This window comes from Mercenaria mercenaria, chromosome 6 (assembly GCF_021730395.1).
Source record: "Mercenaria mercenaria strain notata chromosome 6, MADL_Memer_1, whole genome shotgun sequence".
Taxonomy (NCBI): Eukaryota; Metazoa; Mollusca; class Bivalvia; order Venerida; family Veneridae; genus Mercenaria; species Mercenaria mercenaria.
The window spans coordinates 81,064,220-81,090,542 of record NC_069366.1 but is presented as its reverse complement, the minus strand read 5'-3'; the positions used below and the strand labels follow the sequence as shown (position 1 = coordinate 81,090,542).

The 26,323-nt window shown below is 35.0% G+C and overlaps 1 protein-coding gene across 2 annotated transcripts; it reads right to left on the bottom strand.

Annotated features, from left to right (window-relative positions):
* Window positions 1-262: 262 nt before the first annotated feature.
* On the bottom strand, window positions 263-26,323 carry LOC123548409 (aspartate aminotransferase, mitochondrial-like). 2 transcript variants are annotated; one of them, XM_045335628.2, is made up of 11 exons: window positions 26,171-26,323; window positions 19,979-20,135; window positions 16,035-16,055; window positions 15,070-15,198; window positions 14,162-14,292; window positions 13,195-13,282; window positions 12,281-12,349; window positions 11,430-11,616; window positions 10,715-10,880; window positions 9,210-9,360; window positions 263-4,748 (listed from the first exon to the last, which is right to left on the bottom strand). In XM_045335628.2, the coding sequence occupies exons 1-11, from the start codon at window positions 26,254-26,256 to the stop codon at window positions 4,626-4,628; spliced, it is 1,308 nt and encodes a 435-aa protein (XP_045191563.2). In that variant the 5' UTR covers window positions 26,257-26,323; the 3' UTR covers window positions 263-4,625. The 2 variants fall into 2 exon arrangements, with proteins under 2 accessions (XP_045191563.2, XP_053402441.1); XM_053546466.1 differs by lacking the exon at window positions 16,035-16,055.

Here is a 26,323-nt window from a genome sequence, read left to right as displayed (position 1 = left end):
AAGTGGGATGGACAGACAAGGCAAAAACAGTATGTCTCCACCGGTTGGGAGAGACATAATTACCTTTTATGGGGCAATAACTCTGCCAAAACTCATTCAGGAGACAGGAAAATGTCGACAAAATGTGAAAGGAGCCTTGGTACTTTGTAACAGATAGACAGACTGACAGACTGCCAGATAGCACAAACTCAGTTTATCTTGCTGCACTGAGATTGGATGATACACTTTGGTTTGTTAATAAAGACAGATACTATAATAACACTTTTTTTTTGTTAACATAATATATTTATTAATCCTTTAATCGTTGAGATGTTCTACAAAATAACATAGAGTAGTGATTTCTGTAAGCAGAAAAATAACAAAATACAAGCACTTTTAAGTGTATAACCACTATATGCCACAAAGTCCATACTTGTAAAACGGCAAGAACTAATCAACAAACCTCAGCACTTTAAAGGTATCAAATACCAAAGTTTCATATCTGAAAACATGAACAATTAATACAAATAGTTTTATGAATGTTAAATTAACAGTTTATGTGTATTAACAGTACAATGCACCATGTTAAATTGTAAACAATAAAAGTACAGCTGAACACAGTATGAATGTGTTTTCCCTTAAAATAATTGGAAGTTTGCCATTTAATTATGAATGTAGCTCTTCATTACACAATCAATTTGTATATTTGTTAAAGCTAAATAAATCTCATTGCGACAAGAGAATTTTCTACATTTGAAATAAATATCAAAAGATAAAATATTTTAACAAATGTTGGGCGATGGATATCTTTAAAGGGACACACATGAGGAGGTACACCAAGATACCCATTCTTTTTAAATCAGACAGCAGTGTCAATCAAAATATCCAAAACTAATAAATATCTTTTAAGTTGATTTTTTTATGCTTAGGATATAAAGTAATTTCTTTTTTCTTCACATTAAATTTTACTGTGTCACTTATGCTATAGATTATGTTTTCTAGTTACTTTACACTCTGCAGCTGTATAAATATATACTGCGTAGAACTCTCACTGTATCTCTAAACCTGTAATTGTAATTGACAATATCCATTTGATTACCATCCCTCCATATTTGCCAAATGTGATTTTGGTATTTGATGATTTCTCTGCTGGTATAGACAACCAAGTAGAATTCTGAAATTTCGTAATCGCACAGAGATCGTTAAGTATCGTAACAGGTCCAATACCTTAGGGTTCACTTTTATTCAAAACTACTTGTAATTTTGGATAACAAGAGCACCGCCTTGCGGGTGCTGACGCTCATCTGATTTTTTTTTGTATAATAGAAATATTGTCCTACCCATGATTTTCTAAGTCTAAAAAGGGCCATAACTCTTGCAAAAAGCAGGATAGAGTTATGTTTCTTGATGTACAGTGTCCACTTATGATGGTGAAAAACTGTTGCAAGTTTTAAAGCAATAGCTTTGATAGTTTATGAGAAAAGTTGACTTAAACATAATATTCAACCAAGAAAATGATTTTTCTAAGTCCAAAAGGGGCAATAATTATTGCAAAAAGCAGGATGGAGTTATGTTGCTTGCTGTACAGGGTCAGCTTATGATGGTGAACAAGAGTTGCAAGTTTTAAAGCATTAGCTTTGATAGTTTAAGAGAAAAAGTTGACCTAAACATAAAACTTAACCAAGAAATCTGATATTTTCTAAGTCCAAAAGGGGCCATAAATCTTGCAAAAAGCAGGATGGAGTTATGTTTCTTGCTGTACAGGGTCAGCTTATGATGGTGAACAAGTGTTGCAAGTTTTAAAGGAATAGCTTTGATAGTTTAGGATAAAAGCTGACCTAAACATAAAACTTAACCAAGAAAACTGATTTTCTAAGTCCAAAAGGGGCAATAATTCTTGCAAAAAGCAAGATGGAGTTATGTTTCTTGATGTACAGGGTCTGCTTATGATGGTGAACAAGTATTCCAAGTTTAAAAGCAAAAGCTTTGATAGTTTAGGAGAAAAGCTGACCTAAACATAAAACTTAACCAAGAAATCTGATATTTTCTAAGTACAAAAGGGGCCATAAATCTTGCAAAAAGCAAGATGGAGTTATGTTTCTTGCTATACAGGGTCAGCTTATGATGGTGAACAAGTATTCCAAGTTTCAAAGCAATAGCTTTGATAGTTTAGGAGAAAAGCTGACCTAAACATAAAACTTAACCAGGCAACGCCAACGCAGACGCCGACGCCGACAACCGCTCAAGTGATGACAATAACTCATCATTTTTTTTCAAAAAATCAGATGAGCTAAAAACCAAAAACATAAACCTGGAAGCAGGCCCATTCAATAATCATACCAGAAAGACATTTATTCAGTTGTAAACCATAGGCTTTCATTAACCCTAAGAACATTCCACGTTGGGAGAATAGGCATATAGTAGAAAATGTTTGTTTCTTATTTCCCAACTGATGGTAAATAATGATGGCCATGTAAGTGATACAAATGTATTCTTGTTCTAGCATCAAATTTTTCGCTATTAAAAATGCACCAATTTAGACACAAAAATGTTACAGCCTGCCTGTTTTGGTTAAGTGTTATTTAAAATGCATAAAAATAAAAGTATTTTTCAGATTGACAATAAGTTTAGCAACATAGATCTAATAATTTTCATCTAGAATTTACAAACTCAGACTACACTGATCTCATAAAAATATTCAAAAAGAAAATGTGCAATGATACTCAAAAGCTTTATAACAACAACAACAAAGCAGTATTAACAATAATTCTACAGTTTATTACTAATAATAAATATGTAGTAATTCTTCCATTTAACTCTTGTAATCCGAATAATATAAATAATTATCATTTTTCTGCTTAAGAAGGAATAAATCTAATAGAAATCGTACATACTGTAAAAGCATATATTTTCGCTGGGGTTTTGAAATTTTGAGTATTTTCACAAGGTTTAATATTCGCGAAACTGTAAAAATAGTATCCTACTTGAATTTGTATTATATCAATATTGAATATTTACTCGAGGATTAATTTTCGCGATATGTAAGGTCTCGCGAATATAGCGAAATATAAACCCTAGCGAAAATTTCTGCTTTTACAATATCTGCAGATAATAATACCCTGAATTGCCAATTATTTAATTCTGTATGTATATTTTTACTCTTTTCCTCAAATCTCTTTCAACCTTTTATCTTGCAAACAAAATTCTTATAATAACTGTCAATTCACTTCTTTCTGCATCCCGAATCAATTATCAACTTTTTTCTTTGTTGATCTATATAATTGCTCATGAAAGCTCACAATATATTATGCTAACTCATTGCCATTTTGACTCAAAATATATATCTAATTCCAAAATATTTGTACCAGGGACTGATACACACACCATGAATCAAAAACTGCAAAAATTCCTGTATATACCACAATTTAATCAAAGCAAGGATAATGTAATATTAACAAGAAAAAGGTCATTTTCTATTTTTGATCTCGTAAAAAATAAAATGGTGGTCATAAAAAAGCTCTAAATGTGTAACAAATAAGGAAACATCAGATCTGCAATACGTGATAGTACACCAAAGCCAACTTTGATCGTCAGACTAACGACTACGGTTCTGAGGAATTGCGCAGACATGTGTTTGAAGAGCCAACCCATGAAATCCATCAGACAAAGTATTTTTTCCTGTACTTCTCTACCTGGAACAAGTCTAGTCCGATTGCATCTTAGGGACTGTATCAAACTGCTGTAAATCAATGCATGCACTTCTATTGCTACATTTCTTTATCAGCTTATGAAATTCATGCAACGTCAATCAATAAATGCTCACAAGTTAGGAAGGAAAATTTAGTGCTCTTCAACATAACAATTGCAACCATACTATAACAACAGGCCTACCCCCACACTGAGCTAAGCTGGCGGGCTACTTGCATTAAGACACTACCTCTGGGAAGTGCAGAAAATTGTCTCTTAATACAACATAATTTCTTCTTTAACAACACAAAAAGGAACTGCAAAAACTAGTCTTTTAAGGCGAGTGGTCTATAAACAAAAGTGGTCTCTCAAGCAAGTCTGACTAGTTATATTGCATGAACTAAAGCAGGATTTCTATAATTTAACACATAATATATGAGCCATGCCATGAGAAAACCAACATAGTGGGTTTGTGACCAGCATGGATCCAGACCAGCCTGCACATCCACGCAGTCTGGTCAGGATCCATGCTGTTCGCTAACAGTTTCTCTAATTCCAATAGGCTATTAAAGCGAACAGCATGGATCCTGACCAGACTGCCCGGATGCGCAGGCTGTCTGGATCCATGCTGGTCGCAAACCCACTTGTTGGTTTTCTCATGGCACGACTCATATACAGAAAGGTAACAAAATTTAAAATATTTTCATTTTGCTTTGTGCACACTTGGAGCCATCGTAAGTATAATCAATATACTATATAATCCAATATAAACAATGGAAGGGCAAACCCTTTGTAGACGATTTTAATTCTTAATGAACTAAAAAGCCAAAAACAAAATAAAAATCAACAACATTCATACAATTCCATAACAACATTTTTTAAGATTTTCAAAAAAAAACAAAACGTTGATAAAAATAATTTATGGGATTTTAAGAAAAAGTCTCTGTCTGTAACTCAACTTATTTTGTAACTTGGTGCATTGCTTCTGCGAGATAACCCACGTTGGAAGAGGAAAGACCTGCCACTGATATTCTACCATCCTTTGTTAGGTATATAGAGAACTCCTTGATTAATCTGTCAACCTGGAAATAGAGGAATATATATACAGTGATTCATGTAATAAACTCACTAAGGTATGGCGCATGGCATACAAAAAGGTAGTAATGCTGCTATTCCGTCAAGCTAATTCTGGGCCTGTATTCATCAAAGTTTGAAGCCTGAAACTTAGAGCTTAAACTGCTATAATTACCTTTCACACATTTTTTTTTTCAAATTTCTTTTACAGACTTTATTCTTTAGCTCATGTATAGCATAATCTAGAGTAAAACAATCTGCAAAATTTCAGTTCACATATTATAATAGAAGTTACAAGGATTTGAAATTTTAGAGGTTTGAAGTCTAAGTCTAAATTTCAGACTTTAGGTAGTTCTGCAAGTCTGTAACAACCTAAAGTAATGGCATAACATCATTTATCCGGAAAACGTAGAATAAAGTCTTGATTCGGCATACAGAAACAAAAATCATTTTATGAATAAAATGGCAACCTGTGAGTAAAATTATTAAAATGGCAACATTACTATCTTTCTGAAGATAAAATATGATATTAAAAAGTTTGACACGTTAAATAATTCCAAATAATGACTCAAAATAAGCTTGAAATGTGCGAATCTCGGTAAACTTTATTATTGATCATAGGTTAGTTTATAATCGTGAAAAGTATCATTAAAATCTACATTGTAAAAAAAATTCTATTCGAAAAAAATCACTAAAAATGTGATTATCCCATAGACTCCCATTCTGAAAAGTTGTGTGGGGTCAAAAGTTTTCAAATTAACCTATGCAAGCACATTTCATTTGCCTAATTTTCTAAGTACATTCTAAAGTTTTTAAAAAATCAGGGTTTAATCTAATTTAAATTCACACTGTAGATAAAATTTTGATACAAATATGAAGAACTACCGGTACCTTTTAAAAACATGAATATGGACCCAGTTCTTTACACCAGAATAAGAAAACTAATGACATGTAATACAGTGTAACCTCTCTAGTGTGAACATCTCTAGTTCTGTTTGTTTTGAGTGAATATGGAACATGAACTCAATGAGAAGTGAGACAATTTTTTAATTTATCACAAATGCATAGAATGAAAGAACATGTGGAAATTGTTTCACTTTGAACGAAGATATTTTCTATCCGCTCAAAACAACTTTTCTTTTAATTTTAAATTTTGTTTATTTATGTTGAAATATGCATTTTTTAAGAGACTTTACTCTTAGCCCTGGAAAAGGACATGCTAAAACCAAAATGACATCAGATGTTTTGTGAAGTTACAAAGAAGAACTGGACATAAACTTCCATTTCATTTTACTATTTGCAGCATGATGTTACAAATTTATTGTAAAGTAACCTTACTTGAATCGCAAAATATACTATAAAGAATAACAAGAGGACCATGATGGTCCTGAATCGCTCACCTCTTCCCACATGATCCAGTTTTGAGCATGACGTCGTTTTTTCTATTATTTGACATAGTGACCTAGTTTTTGGGCTCATGTGACCCAGTTTTGAACATGACCTAGATATTATCAAGATAAAAATTCTGACCAATTTTCATGAAGATTCATTGAAAAATATGGTCTCTAGAGAGGTCACAAGGTTTTTCTATTATTTGACCTATTGACCTAGTTTTTTAAGGCACGTGACCCAGTTTCTAACTTGACCTAGATATCATCAAGGTGAACATTCTGACCAACTTTCATGAAGATCCATTCAAGGGTATGGCCTCTAGAGAGGTCACAAGGTTTTTCTATTTCAAGACCTACTGACCTAGTTTTTGATCGCAGTTGACCCAGTTTCAAACTTGACCTAGATATCATCAAGAAAAACATTCAGACCAACTTTCATACAGATCCCATGAAAAATATGGCCTCTAGAGAGGTCATAACGTTTTTTCATTATTTGACCTAATGACCTACTTTTTGATGGCACGTTACCCACTTTCGAACTTGACCTAGATATCATCAAGGTGAACATTCTGACCAATTTTTATGGAGATCCATTCACAAGTATGGCCTATAGAGAGGTCACGAGGTTTTTCTATTTTTAGACCTACTGACCTAGTTTTTGACCGCACATGACCCACTTTCAAACTTGACTTAGATATCATCAAGGTGAACATTCTGACAAATTTTCATGAAGATTTCATGAAATATATGGCCTCAAAAGAGGTCACAAGGTTTTTCTATTTTTAGACCTACTGACCTAGTTTTTGATTGCACGTGAGCCAGTTTCGAACTTGACCTAGATATCATCAAGATGAACATTCAGACCAACTTTCACACAGATCCCATGAAAAATATGGCCTTTAGAGAGGTCACAAGGTTTTTCTATTATTTGACCTACTGACCTAGTTTTTGAAGGCACGTGACCCAGTTTCGAACTTGACCTAGATATCATCAAGGTGAACGTTCTGACCAATTTTCATGAAGATCTTGTGAAATATATGGCCTCTAGAAAGGTCACAAGGTTTTTCTATTTTTAAGACCTACTGACCTAGTTTTTGACTGCACGTGACCCAGTTTCGAACTTGACCTAGATATCATCAAGATGAACATTCAGACCAACTTTCATGCAGATCCCATGAAAAATATTGCCTTTAGAGAGGTCACAAAGTTTTTCTTTTAGTTGACCTACTGACCTAGTTTTTGACGGCACATTACCCAGTTTCAAACTTGTCCTAGATATCATCAAGGTGAACGGTCTGACCAACTTTCATGAATATCATGTGAAATATATGGACTCTAGAGAGGTCACAACGTTTTTCTATTATTTGACCTACTGACCTAGTTTTTGATGGCACGTGACCCAGTTTCGAACTTGACCTGGATATCATCAAGGTGAACGTTCTGACCAATTTTCATGAAGATCTTGTGAAATATATGGCCTCTAGAAAGGTCACAAGGTTTTTCTATTTTTAGACCTACTGACCTAGTTTTTGATGGCATGTGACCCAGTTTTGAACTTGACCTAGATATCATCAAGATGAACATTCAGACCAACTTTCATACAGATCCCATGAAAAATATGGCCTTTAGAGAGGTCACAAGGTTTTTCTATTTTTAGACCTACTGACCTAGTTTTTGACCGCACGTGACCCAGTTTCGAATTTGACCTAGATATCAGCAAGGTGAACGTTCTGACCAACTTTCATGAAGATCTTGTGAAATATATTGCCTCTAGAGAGGTCACAAGGTTTTTCTATTTTTAGACCTACTGACCTAGTTTTTGACTGCACGTGACCCAGTTTTGAACTTGACCTAGATATCATCAAGATGAACATTCTGACCAATTTTCATGAAGATCCATTGAAAATTATGGCCTCTAGAGAGGTCACAAGGTTTTTCTATTTTTAGACCTACTGACCTAGTTTTTGAAGGCACGTGACCCAGTTTCAAACTTGATCTAGATATCATCAAGGTGAACATTCTGACCAACTTTCATAAAGATTCCATGAAAAATGTGACCTCTAGAGTGGTCACAAGCAAATGTTTACGGACGCACGGACGCACGACGGACGACAAACACCGCGCGATCACAAAAGCTCACCTTGTCACTTTGTGACAGGTGAGCTAAAAAGTGACTGAAATTTCAATTTTATGTAAAATATTAGAACTTAATACACAATGTACAAGCAGAATGGTCAAGCTATATCACTCACAGTAAGGGATACACAGTGAGTGGTATGTGTAATATCTCACTGATTAAACACAGTATCTCACCAACTGGCATAAGATAAAATATGTTTGTTAAACAGAAGCTCGAGAGAGGTATATTTAATAAGTATGATTTTTGACTATACATAGTAACTGGGGAAAAAAAATCTGCTTTTATATTTAAGTGCTTGTAGGTGGCCTTAACAGAACTTGTACTGAGAATGTAACTTTTATGTTTACTGTTTACAATGTCTTTCTATGCTATGAAACAAAATGTATCAATTGTATCCATCATTTGCAGATGAAATTGTCAGAAACTAAGGTACGTTGTTCAAACTGTTGCTGAAACTGGTGGAAGACATAAATGTACCACTGTGGTGGTGACAGGGGTAGGAGAATCAAAGTTTCTTCTCAAATCATATAGTTTTGTGTTCTACCTTCTAAGTTATTCCTTCACTTAGTTGGGAAGTTGGTGGGAGCAGGGTAGAAGGATCAAAATTTCTTGTCAAACTATCAGTTTTGTGTTCTATCTTAAGTTTACAGGTTTTTTTTCTCACTTTTCTGGGAAAGGGCTTCACCTTGTTATTTGGGAGAAAAATAACATTGTATTACCACAAAGGGAATAATAATCCTGAAGTAGTCTGTTTTAGGGGATGACTGCCTTACTTGTATGAAATTTTCTTAAAGGCAGACACCTGTGAACAGCACCTGCTTCAGAAGAAAACAAAAAGACCTTCTGTCGTGTCAAAAAAGAACATAATGTCATTTGCTCCCTGTTTGTGTCTTTATAGTCTTGTGCAATCACCCCAAGTAGTATTTATATTTCTATACCTGGTCGGGTTTAAGTCCAGTAAAACAGAACATTCCAATTTGGTCGGTTATATGTTGCCAGTTATGTTTTGATCCTTCCGATGCCAAACCATCCTTAAGCATTGATCTCATTGTGATAATTCTGTCTGCCATTGACTTCACTTCTCCTAACCTGGAAATATAATACTGCTGTTTATCACATGTTTGACGTCACGGGAGTGTAATAAAGCCATTAAATAAATATGATAATACACTAGTGTAATAAAGCTTTGACGTTGACGTCATTTACAGTATAGGAGACGTTGGTAAAATTGACTTGTTTATATAGTAAAAGAAAGTAGATTTGTTGATGTTTCGACAGGAAAGGATAACATGTGATAAAAAGAATATTACCGTACATTTGTGACTTTCCAGATTGAATATATTATTTAAACTCGTTGAATGAAATTGATAAAATGCTCGACAGAGTCTTGCATTTTATTATTTTATTCAACTTGTTTAATAAATTCAATATGAAACAGCACTCATGTAATATCCTCTATATACAGACTCACATGATTTGAGACATTAAACTAGATGTACATATTCATGATGATTTTGTCCGTGAAACATGCTTTGACTGAGGTCAATGCTTGTAATGATATTTTCATAAAGGTTTTGCCTGTGGTAAGTGTTTCGACTGATTAAAATTGCATTATCTATTTTCCTAACAAAAACAATTTGATTAAAGACATTGTTTCACCTTTATTTTTTTTTTATGATGTTTTGTAAGTAAAGAAAATGCTTTGTTTTAGGACATTGTCCGACCTATAATTTTGTAACAACTTCTTCCGTAGAAAAAGAATCAATGTAGTTATATTAAAGCTTACGAGCATATTTTCTATTTCTATACTAATAGTTACTGAGATACCAGCTTACATACAAAAACAACAAAATCAGGATGCGGACACTGATGTACAGGTAAGTGCAATAGCTCTATCTATTCTTTGAATAGTTGACTTAAAAATTCAAACAAGAGCACCGCAGTGCGGAGCAATATACGCCCAAAGGTATGACCTTTGACACCAAAATGTGACCTTGACCTTGAAGTGAGCCATCTAAAACATGCGCTCTACATGTTGTCTCAATGTGGTGAACTTTTGTGTCAAGTTTCTTCGAAATCCTTCAAATGGGTTCAGGTATGACCTTTGACCCCTAAGTGTGACCTTGATCTTTAAGCGAGCCATCCATAACATGCATTCTGCATGTCATCTTCATGTGCTGAACATTGTTTCTTTAATAGTTACAGAGCGGACAAGAAACAAAGTCATATCATATGACCTTTGACCCCTAAGTGTGACCTTAACATTGAAGAGAGCCAGCCAGAGCATGCACTCTCGCCTCGATGTGGTGAACATTTGTGTCAAGTTTCTTTGAAATCCTTCAAGGGGTTCAAGAGTTACAGAGCGAACACGAAATTGCTAACGGGGGTATAACATAATACCTCCCTTTGGGCGTATGAAAAGAAAAAACAACAACATCCATACCATTCTTTCCTCAGTTCTGGAGTGTTAAGCACCTTGGATACAATATGAGCACCATGGATTGGTGGGTTTGAATACATTGGTCGAATCAGGATCTTTATCTGGGACAAAACTCGTGCCTGCTCATCTTTGTCAGAACACACAATGGTAAATGCTCCCGCTCTCTCACCTTAAAAAACAAATGCTTTTATTACACTTTCAGGTAATAATGAGTATTCAAGGAAATATGCAACATTTATAACGTATCTGTTCAAAAAGGATGTGTTAGAACATTAAAACTGGACAAAAATTTATGAAAACTACACAAAAATCATAAAGATACAGCTGTCTGAATACTATCAATGTAATGAAATGGCAGTCATTCTAGGAAACTGATGTCATCCTATTTTTATATAGGCATTACCAAACATGGTATTTATGGCAAAATCATGATCAATACTGTTTAATTACTTTCTATGGTCAAATATAATCAACAAGATGATTTTAGTACATTGAAATATAAATGAAAAATTCATTCCCACACAGAAATTTTATTTTTCTACATGCAGTCCCCTTCAAAACGGATACTTCACTGAAATTGTTCACACAAATTTTCAAAACCAATAAATATGATGAGAAAGTTTGCCCTGTAAGATGTTTTGTGTGTGTAACAGAGCACAAACTTTTTTACAACTTCAATTACGCCCGAAAAGGTGAGATATCATATATCAATAGTTACCGTAAAGACCCATATTTTTGGCAAATGACTGAGCAAGACAAGGTTTATGACCGTCTTCAATGAACAACCTTAATGCGTAAGCATCTTTATCAATATCTCCACTAGCAAAACCCTGGTACGCCATGTCAAAGTAAGGGTACAGGTTTCTTTTCTTGATGACCTGGCTCATTTCTTTCCACTGTTCTGGCTGTAAAAAAAAATATTTTAAGGTGATTACTCACATCTTTTGGCAAAATGATTTACTTTCTGTTTCTTGTTACTAGACAAGAAGTACACCTCTAATGATAATCGACAAATTTCAATACCGTTACACATCCCCGTATGCCACTTCCGGCAATCTCTAGCCATAACTATTGCTCATACTAGCATATAACTTTCTATAACTGCCGAGAAGGTGGAACATATACAGAGAATCTGTAATCCTACAGAAACTGTGGGTCCACTACCTTATTAGTTTTAGTGTGACGAATCAAAATTATTACATAAACTCAATCTGAAATGAAAACTTCCATCTTAAACATAAGGTAGACTGCGAAATATCTCATGAAAATAGCAAGACAAAAATGTGCAACCTCTGTAGAGCAACGCCCTTTGAGAGATACAAATACTGACTGTTATGTGGAGGTTGTTGTTCTGGAGAGGTAAATTTGATAGTATATTTCAGCTCAGGGAAATTTTGATATTGTTACAGAGAGGTTTTTGCTTAAGAGAGGGCCCCTCTGGAGAGGCTGTACTGTAATTAGAATTTTGATTTCCCTAATAAAATGCTACTACCTTACTCTAAGCTTTAGAAAAGCTTGAAATTTTTTATCTAGGTAAATCAAAGGAACTTTGTGATATTGCAAACTTACCTTAGGGTCAACACCAGTGGGGTTGTGTGCACACGCATGCAGTAAAATTACTGAGCCTTCTGGAATTTTCTGAAATATAAATAAGACAATGCAGCTAAACACCCTTTAGTAAAACGTTTTTCATTCATTTCAGAAAATACATTGTGAATATATTCTATTCCTGGATCAAAGGTCATAATAAGTTTTGAAACAACTGTTTGATCCACTTAATCTCTTTTTCATAATATGCCATTTTATCCAAAAATTTTACAGATTTTTACATGGAAATGTTACTTTTAAGCTAACTAAAATATTCTGATTTTTTTTTAAAAACAACCAATTCTCAAATAAAGTGAAAAATGAATATCTTTTAAATAGTATCAAAAATGAATGAAATTTAAAATGGAAAATACAACCATCAAAATTACATTACTAAATATATAAATGAATTATGTATGCAGCACTACATGTCATGAAATAACAGTTGATTGGCAGGTTTATGGACAGACATTGTTTTCTGTCAAACCATCATGAAGAACATTTACCTGGCCTACTGATCAAACTGGAAGACTTCTCCATACAGTTTGAGCTATTCATAACACTTTTGGGGGGTTTTTTTGGTGTGGTTTTAAATGGAAACAACACAATCAAGATCAAAAGGTTAAGGGTTGAGGAAAATCTCTAGGCACTATTTCAGGAACCCTGATAGAACAATCAAACTTGCACATGCTGACTTCCTGACTTTCTCGCATGATGACCAGTGCAGGTGTTTCAACCCACACAGGTGCGGTGCTAGTGGTTTAAACCCTACTGCTAAGCGAGGTCATTACTCTAACTTGCAGAGCTTGTCTCTGGCATGGAAAAATCTTAAGCAAAACTTATCAGGCTGTACTTGCAATCAAGTTCATGATTTTATCAATGATTTCTATACATACACTGATATCTTCAATGGCCCCATTGAAATCAAATCCGCAGGTTTTAGGATCATAGTATCTATAACTTTTAATGGACATTCCAGAATCCCTGTAAAAAATGAACAATAATATTATTTATAATTTATGTATAATGTTTCTGCTGGTCTGCTTTTATATAATACAGGAAAACTGACAAGAAGATTTTTATAGCTTTTCATGTTGGGGAACCACGGCAACCAAAATTCTATATGAATAACCTAGGTTTCAAGAAATCTGAAAGGGCTCTACCTCATGAACATTTCTGTGAAGTCTGCTTGAAACAGACTTGGTGGTTAAGGAGATGTTCTTTAAAGAAACTGTGGACACAAGACAACAGACCGACAAAAAACGAATATTTCAATGGTCTTAAAAGCTCACATTGTGCACTTTTCGCTCAGGTGAGCTAAAACAGACAACCTTATTATACACAACTTTTCTACTGGATAGACACATGCCACTATGTAGAATTCACAGAATAAACCATTTAATGGCAGACAGATGTATTCAGAGCATCACATAATACATGGTTTCTCCTTCATGTACAGGCAGAAAAAACTCCCTCACACAACACTGCCTCTGTAAATCAGCTTTTGTAGTTCAGTAAAACACACTTTTGATAATACGGCTACTTTCTAACAGTAGAGGGGCAAACCTTGCTATCCCGAAACAGTCATAACTCCAGACTTTACAGACCTGCGGCAAAACCACTGATATTTTTAAGTCAAATGGATGACTTTCTCAATGGAGAAAATTCTATATCCCTTGCCGAGTTCTAAACCCAAACAGCAGAGCAGAGAGTAATCTGAAGCCGCAGACAAAGGTCAAAGGCCACTGACATACAAGATTTGCTGAGTAACTTCTGTCAAAGCCTTGCATCAATTTAACAACCTCAACTTTTTGCCTTATTTTTAATTCAAAGAGATAACAAACCGCTGTTGTTTTAACTTACTTGAAGATCGGGTTGTGGTTTCCCCAGGTGGGTGCTGGGAAATAAATTTCTTTGCAGGCATAAAACCTGGACAGGAAAGCAGCACCGATTCTCAATGACCCTGTACCAGACACACCTTGAGTAGTAGCGTTCTGTTGGAATAAAAAGCAGACAGAAAATAACACCAGACTAGTAAAGAAAAGTTATTTTAGCAACTCACAAACTATCTCCTTCATTTATCATTTTTTTCAGATTATTTTCACCTCTGATCATTGTTCTCTGAATTGTTTTTTGTATTCCATTAAAATAATGTAAATCTATACCGGTACTTTAACCTGTATGAATATTGATTGCAAAGTTTTACTATCATAACTCTTTCTTCAACTTATACAAGTTACAACTATTTTACATTCAACTCACAGTATGCTACAATGTACATTAACTTCTCTAGTGTTGTGACATTTTTTCAGTCAGTTCAAGCATTGCACTTAAGCTTGAGGTTAAAGCCAGAAAATTGGTCCTTGGAGTAATACAACTTATAATACAATTTATTTATTTATATGGGTTTTACGGTGCACCAAAACTTATAATATAAAATGTTTAGGTTAGCATTATTTGAGACTGCGATGCTGTGGCTTACACTGGTTACTACTTTCAGCTTTTAATAAATTCCTATGAAAATTCATACACATGAGACCATGGAATTTGTGACAATTTTCTAAGGTCACATATTCACACAGAGTTATACATATTTGGACTTGGCTTATATCTGTAAACCTCATCACTGGTGCAAGGAATAATGTCTGTTCTTATGCCACTTACAGTTTTACAGGGGCATTAATCACTTTAAGTGATAGCTCTTGTTTATTAACGAATGGCCGTGTTCTTCAGCTCTGTAAAACAGAAACACAAAGTTGTCTAGAACTCACCAGTCCCTCTTTAACAACAGGGCTGTTGTCACCAAATGCAAGAGCAGCTGAAGCACTGGTGAATGCTGGGAACCCAGATATTGGTGCATACTCATGGTCAAGTCCTTCCTCTAACATCTGTCGCTCAGCCTACAGAAAGAAAACAAGTCCATATTTAACCTGGAAATTGGCTAAAAGCTATCCCTTTCATTGTAAAAATACTGATGGCATGTTGAAACATTTTTCTTTTTTGTAATTTCCAATTGCAACAATTTATGCGCACTTACTTGAAAAATCCCTGTGTGAAGCATTTTATAAATATTGTATTGTGCAATTGAATAGTTTTGTGTCACAAAAATGTTGTGGAACAGTTGAAGGAGACGCATTGCAAGCAGAATTTGAAATGTTCAGATTATTTTCTGAATCTGATCAACAAACTGCTAGCAACAGAACTTAGAAGATACATGTATTTGAATTAGAATTAATAAAAGACATTGGTTGCGATCACATTTCTTGAACAGGCAAGCTTCAACAGTTTTAAATAAATTGTTTTCATCTACATGTATCTTAAAAGTTTAAGTGAAAATGCAAATTAATAAATTTGTCTATGACTCTTTTTCATAGTAGAACTTTGACTTAATTGCATTATTTCAATTTTGCAAATACTTCCCATCTGCAAAGTCCCAAACATTTTCCTCGTCATATAAATTTAATCCTTACCCTGCTAAATTTCTATAATAAGCTTGTCCATCTTTCAATTTGGACCATACATTTAACAGATAAAAGAGGTGCATACTAAAAAAGAATCTGACTGAATGGCGAACAGTGTAGATCATGATCAGACTGCATGATAAGGTTTACGGAAAAAGGTAATAAGACATGAAACACAAAGGAATAAAATTTCGTACAATAACATAATAACATGTTAACACTGAAATCTGATGCACTGAGATAACGAAATGTGTCTACAAACTGTAACAAATCACCTCATACAAGTCCAGTTTGGCCTGTTAAGCAAGGTTTATATACAAAGATCAAATTACTGTTACATCTATATAGTAACAATTTACCTTGGGCTTGGTCATCTTTACTACATTCTTTCCATGCCTTTTTTTCTATTATTTGGAGTATCCCCACACAGGTGGGAAAATATCTCCATCAATTGTTTAAGCCGAGACAAAACTGAAAGAACTGTTTCTGAATAATATCTGAAAATATTTGTTAAAGACTTTAACACTGAAGTTTATATATCATCCTAGGGAAAAACTTTAATGCAAGTTTTCAAAACAGGAAAACTATTGCAAAACAACCAAAAATAACAATCAGTTCCAAATGGGGAAAAGCAAGCTTTTTACTTTTCATCTGCCTCCTTTTACTGGTCCAGAAGAAAAATTTAAAGGGGAAAAGGCCAAGTATTCATAGTTATGTATATATTAATGTATAGCATATCAAATGTTAGAAAATAAGCTACCAGGAAATCAAATATACTATCAAAATATTTCTAAATGTTTAAACAAATCAGCAAAACTAAGCATTTTTTCACAGCCTTTTTCTCCTTTAGATATCATACAGTGAAACACCGCTCGCTCGAGCATCGATGACTCGAGCACCCGGGCTCGCTCGAGCAATTCATGTGGTCCCGGCCGATTTCCTTTTATTTTCTATGTGAAATTACCATGGCTGGGTTGAGCATCGATAACTCGATCGCTTGAGCATGACACCTGGTCCCTGTGTATTAATTTACTCATTGTTGCTTCTGGCTAACTCGAACAGAGGTGTCAAAAATTTTCGCAGCTTCGGCGATCAGAATGTATCGGTTAATTAAAAATTTTCACACGCCGTGAAAATTGCGTTGTCTATTCCCAGACTATCTTAAATGTTTGTTTGTCGGTATATTTGATCTGATAATGAGATTAATTTTTTATGAAAGGTTAACGAAAAGTTTAGGAGAGCGGTGGTCTAGTGGATAAGGTGTCGGCCGCTCAATCCAGGGGTCGTGGGTTCGAGCCCCACTGGGGACACGACCATGACAGCATACATTTCCACTACCGTCCATGAACAGGCTCAATCAAACCGAGCCTGCAACATTTTCGTTTTTGTCGTGTTGAGCGACCTGTGAAGTTTCCACTTTTCTCTATTTTCTCATATGACACCAGTACTGGTTTTTCCAGGAAGAGGACTCGAGAGTGGTTCAAGTAAGCTTGAAGCTTTCATCACAATCGAGCTAAAACAAATTAGTATAAACTAAAGAAAAGTTTTATTGATCAAATATTTATCAATTACTGTTTGCTTTAGATTAAAGCAAGTATGTTATTACTTATTACATCATAGATAACGTTTGTGATACGTTTTTTTTTATTTTAAATGCCACGGGTTTGTTGTTATTATGCATTACCGTTTCCTCTGCAAATGGTCCAGATGACAACTGATACAATAAAACTTCAATTTGTCTTCGTATGTTGGTCAATGTTTGGGTCGCTCGAAACCATGGATAACTCGAGCATTTTGCTCATCCCCTTGCGACCTCGAGAGAGCGGTGTTTCACTGTATAAAGGCTTCCAAAATACTCAAAACTTCACAGGAACCTTTGTCCATGACTCAGTCTCTTTCAGTAAGATTTTTACTCGCTATTCTCAAAAGAAAAATTATAATTTGAAAATCATTTTCTATTTTCATTTTTTTTCATGGCTCGACTTTGTACAGCACTTGCCCATTGGGCAACTTCAATTATATTTTACTTGCCCAAACCAAATTTTTGGTTACCCAAAAGTAACAGGGTGATGTGATAAAATACTGCAAAGCAGTTTAGCCAACAAAAAAACAGTAGTACATGATTTGCTGGAGGTATTTCTTAGGATCTTTTATATGTTTGATTTTATATGTATGATTTTTTGCCTGCCTGCACTCAACTTCTACCTGCCCCAGGCAATAGGGCAGTCCTTCAGGTCGAGCCATGTATTTACACCAGTAGTTTTTCATAATTTCCATAAAAGCCTTATTTTCTCTGTACTAAGACAAGCAACAAGAAAAAAATCTTTAAAGAGATACAAGTATCATCTTCAGATATCAAATGAGCCACGCCATGAGAAAACCAATATAGTGCATTTGCAACCAGATGGATCCAGACCAGCCTGCACATCTGCGCAGTCTGTTCAGGATCCAAGCTGTTCGCTAACAGTTTCTCTAATTGCAATAGGCTTTGAAAGAGAACAGCATGGATCCTGACCAGACTGCGAAGGCTTGTCTGGATCCATGCTGGTTGCAAACGCACTATGTTGGTTTTCTTGTGGCACGGCTCAAATGTGTTTTATTTTGCTGACTGACAAAGCCAAAAGAATGACCCCTAGAAGAGCTAACAACATACTTCAGGTAAATACAAGAAAAAGTAATAATTAAACTATGATTTGATGTATCTCCAAAGAAGAATTCTACATAAAACCACAGAGCTATAACAAGAGGGCCAAGATGGCCCTAGGTCGCTCACCTGAGAAACACACCATAACACACCATAACAGTGTAAACATGTTTGACCTAGTGATTTCATGGAAAAAAATATTCTGACCAATTATCATTAAAATTGGAGCAAAAATCTTGAGTATAAATAAGTATTCTTTTGATTCGACCTAGTGACCTGATTTTTGACCCCAGAGTACGAGACCCATATTCGAACTTAACCTAGATTTCATCAAGACTATCATTCTGACCAAATTTCATGAAGATCAATTGAAAAATACAGCCTCTATCGCATACACAAGGTTTTTCTTTGATTTGACCTAGTGACCTACTTTTTGACCCAAGATGACCCATTTTCAGACTCGGCCTAGATTTCATTAAAGTTATCATTTTGGACTTAATTTCAGCAAGATCAATTGAAAAATACAGCCTCTGTTGCATATACAAGCTTTTCATTTGATTTGACCTAGTGACCTTCTTTTTGACCCCAGAGGACCCATATTCGAACTTGACCTAGATTTCATCAAGGCAATCATTCTGACCAATTTTCATGAAGATTAATTGAAAAATACAGCCTCTATCGCATACACAAGGTTTTTCTTTGATTTGACCTAGTGACCTGGTTTTTGACCCCAGATGGCCCATTTTCAAACTCGGCCTAGATTTCATCAAGATAATCATTCTGACCAAAGTTCATAAAGAGTAATAGAAAAATACAGCCTCTATCGCATACACAAGGTTTTTCTTTGATTTGAACTAGTGACCTAGTTTTTGACCCCAGATGACCCATTTTCGAACTCGACCTAGATTTCATCAAGGTAATCATTCTGACCAAATTTCATGAAGATCAGTTGAAAAATACAGCCTCTATCGCATACACAAACTAAATGTTGACAGACAGGCAGACGACAGACGACGGACGCCGGACATCGAGCGATCAGAAAAACTCACCTGAGCATTGCTCAGGTGAGCTAAAAATAAATAGATCGGCTACTTGAAAGGCATATAGAGCAAATCTCACCAAAAAAAAACGTGACAACTGAATGAGATCTCGTTTACTGGAAGTGACGCATTCTCCACGTGCCATTTTTGTATGCGAAAGCAATTATTCATCGGTAAATTGATATCACCGCATGACCACGCTTCTTTTGATGGTAAGAAACGTGTACTTTGTGTCTTAAAACTATTTCCCATTAAACTAATGTTGTTTTAGAAACTAACATGTATTTTAAATGTAGTTTTAAAGGTACAAATTGTATCTCCATGCTCGCCGGTGTTTGTTTTTACAAAGATAACGCAGATTCAGGCTCTGACATGAGATCACGCGAGATTACAGCCAGTTGCCTTTCTGTGTATTTATACTTCTTTGATAAAACCTGTCCTGCATGACTAACACTCTTGACAACTACTGGTCTGCCTCAAACACTGAAAAGCCCGGGCTCCGAGATCACAAGTTTTGATAAAAAAAAATCAATACCTTTTTCACACATTCCAGTATAAATGGCTTTCCATCATCACCCCTGTATGCCCCAACACCAAGGTTGATCTTTTTTGGATTAGTATCCTTCTTGAAAGCTTCTGTGACGCCCAGAATGGCATCTGGTGGCCCCATGGGGACGCCCGCCCATACTGAACTGAAAATATAATTGTTATTTTACTAGACAGTCATCATTATCCCTCATCATGCTGGACACGATTGATTCTGCTTTTGTGACCAGTGTAGATCATGATCAGCCTGCACATTGACCAGGTCGGCATGACGTCACATCCGGAGCAGTTGATTATGCAAATTACCTTGAAGGTGAAAGCAGGACCTCGCAATTCGTAGCGAATTAACTAGCGGTGTGGGTTGTAATGTCTTTATTTTCAAATAAAACAAGAGTCATCTTTTTTATTATATGCTTACGCTATGGTACAATCTATATATTTTTCAAAAGTAGGTTTTTTTGTGATAACTGATTTCATGGCATTTTAAAACGGTCTGGAAAAAGTGACAGATTATGTATTGTTAGCTCTTTGGCGCTACGGATCAGTTATGATTAACACAAATTCCCAAGCTTATTCAACATTTTCTCTGTTTGCATTATATTACATATTAAAATAAACTAAATATCTGAGAACATAACATTTTTTTTATTCAACTTCTTTGCTTAAAATCGTAGCAGTTGTTTATTTCATCTTTCAGAGAATCTTTCAAGTGTCTTGAAAATGATTTTTTGTTTGTTTGTTTTCTCAAGAAAGAACAGATAAAATAAATAAGTAAATTAATTTTCTGATTTTTTATGTCTTTTTAAAATAAGCTGATTTTCTAAATGTTTTAATGCTCTGAAATAAAATATTTTATATTGTTGCCATTTCCTGAAATGTACTTTGTGCGATATATTTTGTTTAGTTTATGTAAAATGCTATAATTAAGTATGAAAGTCATTTAAATAAAGTTAAAAACTTATTATATATGTAATCTTATTGCAGTCATTTTTTCATTTTATATTTATTTATTTTATTTATTTTTTTTTTTTTGGAAGGAATGTCCTTCCAGCCAAAAATTAGTTTGGTGAATTGATTTTAAAATTTCAAATGAACTATATGCTCGGGCATGTGTATTGATTAAGGTTTTTTTTCTATGTAGGAGCTCTATTAATCCCTTAGTCAGTTAACACTCAAATAACAATAATGTACATCTTCCAAATATCATAAGACCCTGAAGGCATACATCAAACGGATAAGACAGGAAATTACCGTAAGGCCCCGAAGGGTTACATGAGAGGGATGAAACAAACAGGAAATCAATCTATTAATTAGTGATATTCATTAGGAACTGGTCAAAACTGATTATCATTAATATACCACATACTGATTGGTTTCCATAGTGATCTATAACTTATGACTTGAATGAATACTTTAATTTTATGGTATGTGGAAGCAGTCAGTTGTGACAGTCTAACAATTAACAAAAAATATGGATTTTGAAAACTACAAGGTATGGCTAAAATTATTCTAGACAAAGCGTGCAAATTATCGTTCACAGTTTTAAATAATTGACAATTTAATACAAAACAGAGATCAGCATTTTTTAGTATTTTCGTATTTAAGGATAAAGGAAGTCATCAGTTTATTGATACATCCTGGCTTTTCGTAGAAAAGAAACTAGCATGCAGTTATTACATTGTATTATATATATCATTTTATCTCCACGTGTAACACAGTAGCTCTAGATGTCATATTACATTTAAAACAATTGTTTACATATAAAAAACCTTTGTGTTATAAATGCAGTTAAAGATCTTCTATTGTGATCCTGATACGCTTCGAGGGAGAAAAAAATCCCTTATCCAGTATTTACGCTTTATGTACTATTATGCTTTAAATTATGACACCTTTTATTAAATCTCATACCAATCAGAATTTAGGTAAGAGGTGTTGATTTAATTAAATTTGGCATTACTGAATTACTTTTGACACCACAGTATAAGCTATCTGGCTTTCAGAACTGTTTTAATGGTAGGCTACAAAATAGAACGAGAAAAGTGAAATGAATGGAGAAACCTAATTAGATGGGCTAGATTTTCTGTTTTATTTATTTGTAAAGACCTCCGATTTTTTTAATTATAATTTTCATCCAGTCCGTCACAAATATGAGACCTTGTAGCTTACACGGATTATTGATGAATATCACGTCTGAAACCTAAAAAAGAAAGATTTCTTTCTCGGGAGTGATTTCTGGAACATCATGCTACATTATAAATTCTTAATATTGCCCAAAATTTTACTTTAAGGCCATACCAAATTGATTAATAGTTCTTCGGAAAATTTTCAAAAAAAATTGGAGCGGGCAAGTGAAATTTTTATTTTATTTTTTTTTCTCAATTTTGATTTTTTTCAGAGGCGGGTAGATTTTACATGGAGCGAGCGGGCTTTTTTTATTTTTTCCCCAGCTTGGACCCTTGAGGAGGCTGTTATGATTATACATGAAGTTAACATTTCTTTAGAAATAACACAGAAATCAAACATTTGTAAACAGTGTGGGTAACACAGTATATAGCTTTTCTATTATGTTTTAAAGACTACATGAATGATTTTGCATATAAATTCTTGCCAAACCTCACTGAATCACTTTTTTTTTTTTTTAGTTATAATTTCTAAGGGATGAGTGTCTTATTTTTAATTTTGATTTTTCTACATAAATCTGAAGGCCTGCCTATTTAACGGCACAGCTTGAGGAATATTTAAGACAAAACAGGCACATGCATGGAATAACATTCTTCTGAAACACAGTTAGATGGCTTCGGCACATGAAGAACTTTGTGCCCCTAGTGGAACTCCAACCCATAGAGGTGAAGGGAAGTAATAAACCACTTGACCAGTGAGACCAAACAGAGTTGGTCATACAGATGCTTCGACACTGCTCGAATCCCTTTGGAATAATTTCTTAACAGATCAGGCTAGCTTATGTTTTTGTGGCGGAGATTCATTTCAGGCAAAAATGATAACAAGACTGACAAAGAATGATCCCAATATGCTTTGACTGAACTAGAAATTTAGAGTTGGGGAGGTCTGTTTTTTTTCAGTTTTTTTTTTCGTTCTATCAATTCACAGCCAAGTAATAGACAAACAGGCAAGATTGGGGTTACAAAAGGACAGATTTTATATCTACACTACTTATTTGAAAAGCTAAACAATTTTTAAACTGACTAAATGCGTTTCAATAGAATATCTGACTGCTGTACTAAAGAAGCTACGTTCAAAAAGATTTGGGCCTAGACAATGTGATAGGTCGGTCAGGATCTGTGAACAAACATTTTTTTAAGATAGTAGTCGCAGTGTTCATTCCAGGCCGCGCCATGGGGCCATAGGCGTTTATTTTACCGTATTGGCGCATAAAAGTTTGCCCTATAGCGCCCGTTGGGCCCACACTTTTTCAGAAAACAGTCCGTTTACAATGAGCCGACTTCCAGAAGTTGTGAATCGAATACGACTCTTCCAATGACGTAACGCGCATTTTCATTGGTCGATGTTAAAATAGTAGCCAGTCTCCGGTCGCCTAACAACATACAGCTTTCAATGTTGCTATGCAATGGGGGACAAAAAAAAAACAGTCGCGATTCGGAGAAGAAAGAAATCCAATTTTACGTTTTTCTCTAACCGTTGAAAAAAAGCAGACGATGGAGAACAAATTTCCAAAGAAAGATGACATGTTCAAGACCGCTAGACCACTCAATAGCGTAACCGCTTAGCCAAAATCAGGCGACAAACATTAATTCCGTAGTAAATCCGCATTCCTAGCTGTCGGACTTTCCGTGGTTAAGTTTCGGTAACGGTCAAAATATTATGACTTGTTTCGTTTTTGTCATGTTGAGCGACCTGTGAAGTGTCCACTTTTCTCTTTGTAATTATGTTTCACGAACCGCGAAAATAATACCTTGAACTCCATGTAAGAAAAGTGTTAAAAATACAGCCTTTCCTTTCATGTAAATCAGTTTTTCTTTCATGGCCCCAATTTTTTTCAAATGTCCCCAATTTTTTGCCATCATGGGGCCCTTTGACCCCACTTAAAAAAATCCTGGAATGAACACTGTAGTCGGCCTCAGCTTTGGGCTCTAGATATAACATACTGAACTAAACAACTGATAACAAATGGTTTGAAAACTATATCTGAACAATATTTCCAAATATTTTTAACTGCATCCCTGTGCACGTCTTACAAGTCGGGCTTCGTTCCTTTCACTGTATTGAACAAAAGTAAAACGTGCCTACTTCATTACCTACCGACACATCGAAGGCCATCTGTGGCACTAGCACAGACACTCCAGATTTAAAACAAATGATGAACAACACCATAATTCCTGGCTTTTTGAGTTTTGGTCATCAGTAACATGTATTACGGACGCATGAAATCCGATCAATATCACTTTGACGCATTAAAACAGTGATAAAACCTGCTTTGTCGTTATTATTCCTGACGGCGTAATCACCGCGTAATCGGGAAAAAAAAAATTTCGGAGATTTTTATGTACGTGCGGGCGGGTGATTTTTATTTTTTTTCTCGGGAATGAAATTATTGATGCGGTAGTTCCGACGAACTACATATCAAATTGGTATGGCCTGAATAAAGAAAAAGAACCAGCACTAGTGAAACATTAAACGTTTTCAATTACAATTTAGCATTTGCTGTCACCTCCGCTTGTTGCTACGCAACGCGATACGCTGAAGTGCCCGGATATCCGACCTGATCAATCTGTGAACACAGGAGTCTGAAATTCTATCAGTAAGACCATAGAAGTCTATCTTTACAAAAAATACCCCCTATATATATAAAATAAACACCAGGAATGAAACGTCAAAAACCCAGGTTCCCCTGAAAATACGCACGGAACACAGGGTGATCGCAATTTAGCAAGCGTAGTTAAAAAATAACACTAAAATACACCTACCACACACGACAGCATTCAAATCTAATACAAATTACAAGAGTAATTAGACATTTTCTGAGGTTTTCTGAGATTTTCAGTTGTCGCCGAAGCCATTCGCTGACGTCACAACAACAACAACAATTACAGCGCCGAGATAAAGATAAAATACTTATTTTATCCTTTAAAATTTGTACATCCAGTAAATAAGTATTAGAATATTTATATGTTTACATCAGTCTATAATATCCACTAGATTCCTTTTGCAATAGAAAGATAATTTACAAAATTTGATTGGGAAAACCTGTAAAGGGAAGTTACTCTTGGGATAAGCCATTTTACGATGCAGCGGAATATCTAAATTTCAGTAGTAAAATTTGATACTTGGTGTACAATGACTTTTTTATATGAACAGAGCAATATGAAAATGTCTGTTATGTAATCTGAAGTAAGACAGTACGGGAATTGCTACTTTCTAATTTTATCCCGGCGCTGTAATTGTTGTTATTGTTGTGACGTCAGCGAATGGCTTCGGCGACAGCTGAAAATCTCAGAAAACCTCAGAAAATGTCTGATTACTCTTGTAAAGTGTATTAGATTTGAATGCTGTCGAGTGTGGTAGGTGTATTTTAGTGTTATTTTTTAACTACGCCCGCTAAATTGCGATCACCCTGTGTTCCGTGCGTATTTTCAGGGGAACCTGGGTTTTTGACGTTTCATTCCTGGTGTTTATTTTATATATATATAGGGGGTATTTTTTGTAAAGATAGACTTCTATGGTCTTATTGATAGAATTTCAGACTCCTGTGCTGTGAATTAAGTTACAGTAGTAACAAAGGTTGCCGTAAAACTTTAACCAAGAAAGCTCAAGCAGACACCAACGCCAGGGCGAGTAGAACAGCACCACTATTCTCTGAATAGTGGAGCTAAAAACTGGTATGGCCGATATTAAGTAGTCCGACCATGGCCGTCTGAGACGGCCTTGAGATACATCCTAAAAGTTTTGAGGTCGAATGACTGTCTGTACAGTTTACTTTTGCAATTTAATGTTTTAAAACATTCTGGCTGCCAGAATTTTAGCATAAGGGTAAGATCTTTTTAGCATGCACGACTCCTGTGCATGGCAAATTTGGCCACAGTTTCTGACCCTTCTGTTCCTTGGTCGTGCAACTTGTCGCTAGGATTTCCAAATTATTTAGTTAGAAGAGGCGTTTTAAGGTCCATTTGCATCTTTTTTTTTAGAAACAATGAATGTCAACTACCTTGCTCTTGCAGAAATTGCAGGACATAAGTTCTTTTGCAGGAAATTCCCGAAAACTGCACGAGATGATCTGATCGCTGCCATCATGTCTCAAGGTCGCTGAAGAACGAGTCAAGGGGAATAATTAGGTTGTTCCTAATCGCCGTACCGTACC

Excerpts from the sequence above, each read along its gene's own strand:
- LOC123548409 (XM_045335628.2), bottom strand. The coding sequence starts at position 26,256 with ATGATGGCAGCGATCAGATCATCTCGTGCAGTTTTCGGGAATTTCCTG. Across the intron at positions 20,136-26,170 it reads GCAATTTCTGCAAGAGCAAG|TTCAGTATGGGCGGGCGTCC; the intron begins GTAGTTGACATT and ends TTATATTTTCAG. Across the intron at positions 14,293-15,069 it reads CTGTTGTTAAAGAGGGACTG|AACGCTACTACTCAAGGTGT; the intron begins GTGAGTTCTAGA and ends TTATTCCAACAG.